Consider the following 12,071-nt stretch of genomic DNA (forward strand, 5'->3'; position numbering starts at 1 on the left):
GCGTGTGGGTATGTGTGTGTGTGTCCTAGTTGCTGTCCCTGAGCTTTCTGCTCAAAGCCACAGCTCCACTTTTAGCTTTTTGGTGCTTAATTGGAGATAAAGGAGTCTCACAGAAGTTCATGCAGGGCTGTTTGAGAACCCCAATCATCAGATCTAAGCCTCTTTAAAGAGTAGCTAGGGGGCTGGGAAGGTGGCTCAGTGGTAGAGCGCTTGCCTTGCATGCATGAAGCCCTGGGTTCAATTCCTCAGCACCACATAAGCAAAAAGAAAAAAAGTCAGAAGTGGCACTGTGGCTCAAGTGGTAGAGCGCTAGCCTTGAGCTGAAGAGCTGAGGGACAGCGCCCAGGCCCAGAGTTCAGGCCCCATGACCGGACCTAAAAAAAAAAACAACAAAAAAAAAGAGTAGCTAGGATTACAGACATGAGCAACCAGTGCCTAGCTCAAAAATTTCAAAAAAAGTTTCAATATAAACAGCTTAAAAAGACACCTATATGTGAATATCCATAAGCATGATTTTTTAAATCAAGTATAATTAACGCATTGCAGTATTTTGACTTTTTGTGGGGGGTGGGGGGTAGATTGTGGGGGTTGAACTCTGGGCCTGAGCACTGTCCCTCAGCTCTTCAGCTCAAGGCTAGCACTCTATCAATTGAGCTGTACTGCCACTTCTAGTTTTCTGAGTGGTTTATTGGAGATAAGAGTCTCAGAGATGTTCCTGCCCGGGCTGGTTTTGAACTGCGATCCTCCTCCGATCTCAGCCTCCTGAATACGGAGAAATACAGGTATGAGCCACCAGTGCCTGGTTCAGTATTTTGACTTTTAAGCCAAAAGATTTATAAGACTTAAAGGACTCTCTCTCTCTCTGCCTTTTTCTAGCTCGCTCTGCTCTTTCTCTCTGTTCTTTTCTTGCTCTCTCTGCTCTTTTCTCTCTCTTTTGCCAGCCACGTGGAGTGCCAACCTTGCCTGGTCTACCGAATAAACCCATCCCTTACCTGAAAAAAAAAAAAAAAAAAAAAAAAAAAAAGACTTAAAGGAAGTTGTGAGTTCTCTAAAGGTGACATTATTGAGCTATTTGTACTTGCAGTTACAAAGTATGAATACAGTATCCCAAATAAGCAGAATGTACAATACCTACAGAGCATATAGAAGCATACCCATGGTTCCTAATGAGAAAGAATTACTGATAGATAGCATGCATGAAACCCTAATAGAAGACTGAAAGAATCAAACACACAAGGGGCTGGGAAGGTGGCTCACTGGTAGAGCGCTTGCCTTGCATGCATGAGGCCCTGAGTTCGATTCCTCAGCACCACATAAGCAAAAAGAAAAAGGCTGGAAGTGGCGCTGTGGCTCAAGTGGTAGAGCACTAGCCTTGAGCTGAAGAGCTGAGGGGCAGTGCCCAGGCCCAGAGTTCAGGCCCCAGGACCAGACCCCCCCCCCCCAAAAAAAAGAATCAAACACACAAGGACTTGTGTGTGTTCCATTTGTATGAAGTTCAAGAGGAAAAACTAAACCTATGGTAAAGTAAGTGAAATTAATTAATGGCTGCCTGCTCTGAACAGGTGAAGTACAGATTGGAAAGATAAAGAAGGAAATCTAGGGTGCTGAAAATATATATTGTTTTGGGTGGTACTGGTCACAGTGTATACAGATGTTAAGCTTGTATGAAATATATACTAAAAATGTATAAACTTTCTTGTATGTGATATTATTTTTGTACTTTATAAATCATCATTTTCTGGAGGAGCTAATTTTTTTTCTTTTTTTAATTCCAAAAGGGTAGGATCTACTAAATCATTTAGTTTTCAGTTTCAACTAAAACAAGCAAACAAACAAAAAAACACCCACATGCTTAAGATTTATGTTGTGAGATACAAGCTACAAAAAAAATGGAAACATAAATATCACCACTCTTTAGCAGGAAAATAATGTCCAGAGTTGTCTGCATGGAATTGTCTTAAACTGTCTGGACATTATATAATAAATATTATATATAGTCTCCGGAGATTCCTTAGTGGTATTTTTCAGAAATGCATTAGGAAACCATTACAAATCATTATCTATTGTAAATGAAGAAAATAACTATGAATATTCAGTGACTCCCCCAAAAACTCCATAGTAAGAATGTGATATAATTCAATTTAATGATTGAAATATAAATATGATACTGTTCAAAATTCTTTGTATTTAGCAGAACTTAAAGAAAGCCTTCTCACCTGGTGTTTGTTTCTCATCATGTTTCCCCAGATGGTCTTCTGGACTTCTTGCATTTGTTCCTGAAGAAAAGTACCCATTATTTGTAGACTCTCTTCATTGACCCCTATTAAGCACCTTTCAGATAACCCCAAATGTTTAGAAATCAGAACATTATACCTTTTGCCTAAGAGTTATTCAAAAATGGAAAGTTGCTTCCTTTTCCTTCAGGTGATGACAGCCTAAGACCTAGATGCACTGCTTCAAAAGACTCTCCCCATCAAGTTAAGGTGCTTAAATGCAGAACTATTAGGATAATCATCACCTATCAACTTCTCTATTCTATGTGTCTCAAGCTGGTTTCTGCAGCTCAGAAAAGAGGACTGGTTCCCTTACGATTATCATGGCCAGGCTTCTTGACCTTTCTAGCAAGGTACCAAGTAGAGAAAGTGTTTAAAAGCCTATGGAAACTCTAGTCTTGGAAATTCTTCTTAGAACCTTTGGAGGTCTCATAGGTTGTAAGTCACAAGAAGGCAGTTTTTCAGCAATAAGTTACTCATTATTTCCTTTATAAAGTTTAAAAAAAGAAAGGAGGGCTGGGAAGGTGGCTCAGTGGTGGAGTGCTTGCCTTGCAATGCATGAGGCCCTGGGTTCGATTCCTTAGCACCACATAAGCAAAAAAAAAAAAAAAAGCCGGAAGTGGCGCTGTGGCTCAAGTGGTAGAGCGCTAGCCTTGAGCTGAAGAGCTGAGGGACAGTGCACAGGCCCAGAGTTCAGGCCCCACAACTGGATCCAAAAAAAAAAAAGAGAAAGGAATAGCAAAGTTGTGCCTTGAAAGCATTTCCAAAAATATTTTAAAAACATGAATAAGCACTTGGGAGTAGTAAGACCATGTAGTTGTACACAGAGAAATTATAATGTTTGCAAATGACAATCTTTAAACATCTGCCAAACTATTCTTGCCCAATGGTTTAATTATATCTCTTGGGATACTTGCATTACCTGTAATGGGAATCAATTTCCAGTGTATTTCAGTCTCTTCAACATTACTTGACTTAGACTGTTGTCTATGGAATCCATGTTCAATGGGAACAGTGGGACACAAACTGCACTCTTCAAAATTATTGACGTTTATTAAATTTGCATCCTAAAAATTAAAGTACATATTCAATAGCTTTATATTCAAGTCATTAAAAAAAAACAGACAATTATTTTTCACAGGAAATTCCACCTTCAATTTTAGTATTACAAAAGACTAACAGCAATATAATAACTATATATTATATATATATTCTTTTATTTCCCCTTTCCAAACATTACTTTGATAATGAATTAAAGGAGTAACTACTGCTTTACTTAAACTTTAAAGATACAGCATCAGACAAGAGGTAATCTAGGGCTTTGTAGGACTAAATTTTGTCATTGTAGGGTAAAGGTAGTCACAAACAATACCAAAATGAATGGGCATAATTTATAGTTGCAAAACAGCAAGCTATGGTCAGCTCACTCCTATCAACTATGTATTAAATATATTGGAAAGTATTAATAATATAGATTAGTATCCCAATGCCTACTATATATTCCTCATCATATAAGCCTCTCAATATTTCACCCCTAAAATAAACATCTCAAAATTATATGGAGAATGGCTCCGTATATATATATATATATATATATATATATATATATATATATATATATGTATGTATGACTTTTATTCAAAAATAGAATAATTTAGAAATAATCCTTTAGGAAATATGGTGCCATCTAGTATTGTTCTCAATTGATGCAGACATTTCTTCAGGGAGACAAGACTGTTTCTCAGCTAGAAATCAGTACTCTAAGCACACACCATAATTAAATTGGATTCCTATTTGCATGAGAAATACAAAGTACCTAACCTTATTTGTTACACTGGTGCACTGAGTTCAGTTGCTTCATCTGCTTCACCTTTGAGTTTTGTTACTGCTAGCAGAAAGTGGCCAAAGTTTTGAGGACTCAATTTTATTATGAAACAATATGAATTAACTCCCAATAGGCCATTTTTTTGACAAACATTGTCCAGCCTTACTTTCATCACAACAGGGAAACCTTAGACTACATATAAAGCCTATAAGCAGGAAGGAAAACAACTACTTCAGCATTTATCTCTTGGTAGCAAGTTATAAATACCCTCCAGGACAGACATCTTTACTTAGAAGTACTTCTTAATTCTTCAAAAACAAACAAACAAACAAAAAAACCCAAAGCACACACCCTCCCACCCTCTCTCCCTCTCACATATAAACTTTCTAACAAAAGTAAAAAAAGATAACCAAAAACCATGCTCACTTCTATCAAATGCAGCTTATGGCCAGTGCCTATTTCACCAGCAGAAATAGTAACAGGAAACTGTAAAGATGTGTCAACTTCTAGCTGTGGACTCTGAGAATTCTTAAAATGTACATTTTCAATTTTTGCGCAATTTGACTGCACATAATTTTTCCTATCTGATGCACAGTTTAACTCATACTCATGTCTCAGTTCTTCTTCATAGGCATCATCAGTACTCAATCCTAAAGCTTTGTTCACTGTGTCTGTCAGAGATGCATCAGAATGGCGTGCATTTGCAAGTGTTTCTGAGAGCCAATTAAACAATGTTTTGACATTAGAATTATTGGAGTTAGAGGTATCTTGCTGTTGCAGTCTCCAGTCATCATCATGTCCAACTAAGGCAACAGGTTGTGGAGACTCTGAAACCAAAGAAAGAAAAGTTATTTCTTGAAGTGTGTAAGCCCCTGTATTTTATTATCAAATACACCTCTTGGCCACATAGCCCCACTGTCTAATGGCTAGACAACATGGCCACATGTACTGCCTCAGCTCAGAAAGAATTAAAAAACAGCAGATAACAGTTGTCATCCAGTCTTTATTTGTCCCTATTTAACTCTGTGTGTGTGTGTGTATGCGTGTGTGTGTGTGTGTGTGTGTGTGTGAGAGAGAGAGAGAGAGAGAGAGAGAGAGAGAGAGAGAGAGAGAGAGAGAGAGAGAGAGAGAGAGAGCAGTCAGAGCAGCTTTGTTTGTTGTTGTATCTACTTGGGAGATAAGAATCTCATGAACTTTACTGCCTAGACTGGCTTCCAACTATGATCCACAGCTATCAGCCCCTCAGTAGTTAGGATTACAAGTGTGAGCCACCGACATCTCTACCATCTACTTTTATAATAAAATAAATCCTTACTAAAAATTAGTTTTAAAGCATCCATTGCAGCCAGGTGCCAGTGGCTCATGCCTGTAATCCTAACTTCTCAGGAGGCTGAGAACTAAGGATTGCAGTCCAAAGCCAGCCCAGGCAGAAAAGTCCCGAGACTCAGCTCTAAGTAACTACTCAAAAACTGGAAGTGGCCCTGTGGCTTAAAGTGGTAGAGTGCTAACCTTACGCAAATAAAAGCTCAGCGACAGTACCCAAACCCTGAGCTCGTCTCACTACTCCCCCCCACCCCCACCCCCACACAAAAAGAGGGAAAAATTCCAATTATGAGTAGAAACTCAAATAAGGACATAGATTTTTACAAATAAACACAACCATGTACAAATATGGCTCTAAAATTTTACACAAAGGCTATAACTCTTCCTAAGTGAAAATTAGTATATATTTTAACCATTTCTTTAATACGAAAAATGAACTCATGCATGAAGTTGTAAATATAGATATAACATATATTAATAATTGTAACTGCGGCCAGGCATGGTGACAGACACCTGTAATCACAGCTCTCTATTCAGGAGTTGGTGAGACAGAAGGATCCTATTTCAAGATTAGCAAAGTTAGCATGAGAGCCTACTTGAAAAACAAATGATGACATGAAAGAACTTGGAACACAGCTCAAATAGTACAGAGCTTGGCTTAGAAAGGCTGATTCCATGAATTAAGTCTTTGGTAAAAAAAATAAAAGTTAGGGGGCCGGGAAGGTGGCTCAGTGGTAGAGCGCTTGCCTTGTATGGCTGAGGCCCTGGGTTTGATTCCTCAGCACCACATAAGCAAAAAGAAAAAAGCCAGAAGTGGTGCTGTGGCTCAAGTGGTAGAGCGCTAGCCTTGAGGTGAAGAGCTGAGGGACAGCACTCAGGCCCAGAGTTCAGGCTCACAACTGGACCCAAAAAATAAATAAATAAATAAAAATTAAACTTAGCCGGGCGCTGGTGGCTCACGCCTGTAATCCTAGCTACTCAGGAGGCTGAGATCTGAGGATCGCGGTTCAAAGCCAGCCCGGGCAGGAAAGACCGTGAGACTCCTATCTCCAATAAAACCACCAGAAAACCAGAAGTGGCGCTGTAGCTCAAGTGGTAGAGCGCTCGCCTTGAGCTGAAGAGCTGAGGGACAGCGCCCAGGCCCAGAGTTCAAGCCCCACGACCGACAAAAAAAAAAAAAAAAAAAAAAAAAAATTTTAACTTAACTATAGTTACCTTCTTAAACTTTACTTCGAAATCACAATGAAAAATATTTCAAGCAAGAAAAAAATATTTGCATTTATTATCTTGCCAATTGTTAGGAGATGCAAATTACATTTAAAAATAGATTTAATTTTATTGCTATTTCCTCAATATCTTTATTTTGTCCAAAAGGCATTGACCAGACTCAAAATCTAAACCTTAGTCCAGATGTGGTAGCACACAGCTGTAATCCTAGCATTCCAGAAGCTAAAGCAGGATTATCACAAGCTAAGCACTAGCAACTCAAGTCTATAATCCCTACTCAAATAAGAGGATCATGATTCAAAGGCAACCATAGACAGAAAAGTTCACAAAAACCACATCCTCCAAAATAATGAGCAAATAGTTGGACTGAAGACATGATTCTAGTTGTAGGAAACAGTACAGTTAACAACTAAAGCAAAAGTAACTCTGGCATGGGGGTTGGGGGTGGGAGGGAGATTAAGTTAACCATTATCTTGGATGATAAAAATACTTAAATCCATAATAAAGCTAGGCTAGAGATACTGAAGAACTCTCCACCAAAAACAAAAAGGGAATATGCAATAAAACATGTTAAAGCAGAGTTCCAAGCATGCATAAATCTTGTTAATCTCCAATGCCAACATATTTAATACATTTTCAAAGGGAACATTCAGGAAGTCATGTTCTTTAAAATGCTGGAACAGGACCAGGTAAAAGCCTGAATGATATCAAGATTCTCAATATAAGAAGGGTACAATGTATCACAGCAAATATAAAAGAAGCAGAGTAAACACAAATTTGAATTACAGTCTAATTATAACTACATGTAATTATGACTAATAATATAAAATTGTAGAGCAGCAAAAATTATCTGTAGAATTAATTTTTTTACAAAGAGAACCAGCAGTTGAATGGGATGAGATAAATTGCAAAAGATCACAGAGCAACTTTTGGGGATAATAAAGGAGTAATGGTATAAGGAGTAATGGTAACATAACTATCAAAGCTCAAAAGTGTATGCTTAAAAAATGGGCATACTATATAAATTAAAACTCAAAAAAAAAAAACCCTGATTTCAAGTTAAAAGTAGTACAAGGAATGAATTGAGAGTAACCATTCCACTTAAGCCACCGAATCCAACCCTTTTCTCCCTTGTATTTTGTTTGTGAGATGGAGTGCTATATTTACCCGGGCTGGCCTCCAATTTACAATCCTCCCCCCTCTACTTCCTGTGCAACTGGATACCATCATGCCCAGCTAAAGATTATCTTATAAAATGAGTGAGTTTACCACCAAATCAAGAGCAATGTTTTAAAAGAAACAAAAATGTACAAAATGACAAAAAAGAAACAAGGGAGAAATACCTAGAAATCCAAGTCTGAGAACCACTACTTTCAGTTTATCTATACTTCTTCCACCATCATTTCTCCTAGGGCTTTTAAATAATTAGTATGGCTTCCCTACTATTTAAATTCTTGATGATTTTCACCCTTAACCTTTTCATATGTAAAGAACTGTCAGTTACCAATTAAGTTGATACAAAAAATGAATAATTTACTGAATGCTTATTAAATATGCTCAGTGCTAGGGAATATAGTAAAATTGGTTAGAATCAAGTCAAAGTATGGATTCTACTATTTATCCAACTATTCTACTATTTATCCAACTTTAGATAATTTAACTTGCCTAGGATGGGTTTCTCATCTGCCTACTACCCAAGCACTGAGTCTATAAATATAAATTCTGAAAGATATAGCACTTAATTCTGAAGATACAGGTCAAACAGGGTGTGGTAGTAGTACACACCTGTAATCCCAACACTTGAGAGACTGAGAAAGGAAGATCATGAGTTTCAGGCCAGATTGGACTATACATAGCAAAACACTGTCTCAAAAGCAATGAAAAATAAACATGTATATTGTGTATGTGTATATATATCTATATCTATATCTATATATATAAAGACAAAGGTCAATAGTATAAAACAATAAGTATTAATGTCAACAGTTTGAGTTGAGCACCTATCACTGATTTATCTTTAGAATTAGATAAAGAAAAAAAAAGAAGTAGATAAACACAAGAGATAAAATGAATATTCTGAAAAGGGAACTCACAAATAAAGACATAAAACTTGAAAAATGAAAGATGCTTCAAAAGAAAAAAATAATAAAAGATTGGCGATGGCACTTTCTAAGGGGAAATGACCCTTAACCAAAAAAGGTGTGAAAAAGAACATAAAGCATGGCTATACTTAACAATGTCTTGAAAAGTATAGAAGATGAAACTAGATGCCAGTTAACAAACTAATATTAAGAAGAACATGACACTAACATGAATCATAGAATTAATAAGCCAAGAAGGACACCAAGGAGATGAGAATATGGACAAGCATACAAATCTAGTAAGGCAAATATAAAAAATATAATCAAATAAAACTTTATACAATGACCGAAATGTTGTCTATGCTGCCCAATGATATGGCTGGTGAAATGTACTTTTTTTTTTTTTTAAATCTGTCGTGGGGGCTGAACTCTAGGTCTGGGCACTGACCCTCAGCTCTTCAGTTCAGGGCCAGCACCCTACCATTTGAGCCACACTGCTACTTCTGGCTGTTTTCTGCTTAGTGGTGCTGAGGAAACGAACCCAGGGCCTCAAACATGTGAGGAAAGCACTCTACCACTGAGCCAATTTTCCAGCCTCGTGAAATGTACTTTAAAAATGTGCTTTAAAAATTTAAGCAACAGCCGGGCGCTGATGGCTCACGCCTGTAATCCTAGCTACTCAGGAACTGAGATCTGAGGATCGCTGTTCAAAGCCAGCCCGCACAGGAGAGACCGTGAGACTCCTATCTCCAATAAACCACCAGAAAACCGGAAGTGGCGCTGTAGCTCAAGTGGTAGAGTGCTTGCTGAAGAGCTGAGGGACAGCGGCCAGGCCCAGAGTTCAAGCCCCCCCGACCGACCAAAAAAAAAAAAAATTCAAGCAACACACATGGCTACAAGTAGCATAGTGTAAAACATAAAAAAGGGTAGAAAAGCAAAATACAAGACAAAAATATAGGCTGTTGCGAACATGCAAGTGTGTAGACACTAATCTGTCCAACAAAGAGATATATAGTTGAGAAGACAAGTAAAATTTCCCAATATAAAAATAAGTCTGAGAAGAGAAAAAGATGATGGAAATTGTGACTGAAGCACTAGAAACATAAACATGTTAAATTATCATTTCCTTATACAATCATCTGAGGTTTAAAATATTTTTCAACAAGCCTTGAGAAACAAAGGACCTCCACACATCTGGTCGAATCATTACTAAATGACCTCATGCTGCTGACTACATATATGATATATATGTGTACTCAGAGGGAAACCAGGAGGAAGACACAGAAGCAAGGGAATTGGGAAAACGTACAACAGTGGGACCCATCAGCTGCACTGGTCATTGATCAAAATGAACTAAGCAACTCAATGGCAGTGACCAGAGGGAGGAAATGAGCAGGAAAGAGGGAACACCTGACACTAAGCAAAAGGAAAGAAATGTACATATACCTGATGTGGAAGAATAACTATATTGTCAAAGCTCATAGAACTCATCAACTTTATAGACCACGATAAAGACAATTTGTACCATGAATGTTAGAAAGTGTTTGTGACTTTAATTATCACTATCTCATAATACTGTGAAATTTGTGAAAGTTATGCAATCAATCACAACTTTTTAAAAAATTGCAAAAAAAACTTAATAGAAGAATACTCAGATCTGTCACAATCAGTAATAATGAACAATAGCCCCAAAATGTAAAAATATTACAATGAAGATCCTGGACTGCAAAAGAACTTATTTCATGCTTATGGACTAGCAGTGTTAAAATCCAAAAACCCTAAAAGAAAAACATGTTTTAAATTATTTGCAATACTTATTAACACACTTAGATAAGAATCTATCATTCTGTCAACTGACAAGAGTATAGCAACGCAAAGCAAGCAAGCAAGTAAAAGCAGAAAGTCAGTCATTCCTAAGTTTATATCTAAGTCTTTCATTTTAAACTCAAAAGATCCCTTCTTTCATGAAGCAATATCCTGTAAGAACCCAATGTTCTAGACTAATACTTATTTACTTATGAAAATAAAGGGTTAAAGATTAAGAGCTCTGATCAGTATAGTAACTGAGTATAAATTTTGTCATACTGTCCTCAACCAAACAATTCAGAAATCTGATGTATCAGGCTAAGAAATGGCAAATATTTTAGCTTCATGAGTCATAAGCAGTCCTTGTCCCAACTATGCCAATGTTTTTCTTTAAAAACACCAAGACACATTTTTGGCCCCAACCTTTTTAATTTACAGATCCTTGTATTAGAGGAAAAAAAAACTTGTTTTGTGTATTTTCAGTTCTTATAATATGAACAATGTGCTAGTTTACCTTCAAACAGATGGCAATTTTCAGGTAAATTACTTGTTTTGGCAAGTTTTCTCATATTTTCAGGTAGATCCTCAAGTTTCCTCTTCATGACAGATTTGCTTCTCTTATCTTCAGTGTCTGAGTCCCCACCCACATTTTTTTTCCTACACTGAATTAAGTTAATCAATTCTTTGACTCTATCCTCATCATAATCCAAAGAATGAGATGATTTTTGCTTTCTAGGTTTTATAGTTTCACTCCTTGAATTATTTCGTTTTCTAAATTTCATTTTTGTGCCATTCATTTCTTCTTCTTGGACTTCATAATCTGAAAGTGGACTAAACTGCTGAAGTTTTCTATTTTCTTCAAATAGTTCTTTCAATCTAAAAATAGGTAACTGATACATTTCAGGTTGAAAAATATATGTATGCAAACATTCATCAATATGGGATTTATTTTTTGGTGCTGAGTATAAGAACTTTCTATCATCTAATCGTGCATCATAAGAAAACATGATAAACTCTCGTTTACCTGAGCCAAAACCTCGCTTAAAAAATTCACTTACATACTTTTCAACAACAGAATGAAAATTTATAGTATTTATATTTTTGAATTCCTTTCGACACTGAATCAACGCAAATTGTAAAAACTGAGTTATTTTTAAAACATCTGGCATGCTCTCATGCCTTTCCTGTGATGCTGCATTGGTTGGACCTTTTTGTGCTGCAAATAAAACAAAGGAAATCATGTTATTAATTAAGGAACTAATCAAACACAGACTTACAAAGTGTCAAGGATGTGCAACAACACTGATACACTAATTCTCAACCAGATGAGCATGCAACCCAAATATAAAGCATGTGTTTGTTTAAAACACACCAGTAAGAAACTCAAACAAATCAAAGAGCAGAACATACTAACAGTAAACACCCACTCACTGGAGATCTTTTCTACCATCCCTACACAATTCAAATGGCAGCAATCAATATGTAAGGATAAGAGAGTAGTCGTACGAATGATAGTCATCCTCCCCCAACTCTGTC

General features: G+C 36.9%; 1 protein-coding gene across 4 annotated transcripts in view; it reads right to left on the reverse strand.

Annotated features, from left to right (window-relative positions):
• The window catches only part of Tasor (transcription activation suppressor), a 66,899-nt gene that overhangs the window by 12,378 nt on the left and 42,450 nt on the right, over positions 1-12,071 (reverse strand). For all 4 annotated transcript variants that reach the window (XM_070018467.1, XM_070018466.1, XM_070018469.1 and 1 more), the window contains exons 14-17: positions 11,050-11,751; positions 4,525-4,925; positions 3,196-3,340; positions 2,217-2,276 (exon numbers count right to left, since the gene is read on the reverse strand). In XM_070018467.1, the coding sequence (XP_069874568.1) occupies positions 2,217-2,276; positions 3,196-3,340; positions 4,525-4,925; positions 11,050-11,751 (1,308 nt within the window). The remainder of the gene's footprint in view (positions 1-2,216; positions 2,277-3,195; positions 3,341-4,524; positions 4,926-11,049; positions 11,752-12,071) is intronic.

This window comes from Dipodomys merriami, unplaced genomic scaffold (genome assembly GCF_024711535.1).
Source record: "Dipodomys merriami isolate MVZ:Mamm:240054 unplaced genomic scaffold, mDipMer1.0.p SCAF_13, whole genome shotgun sequence".
Lineage (NCBI taxonomy): Eukaryota > Metazoa > Chordata > Mammalia > Rodentia > Heteromyidae > Dipodomys > Dipodomys merriami.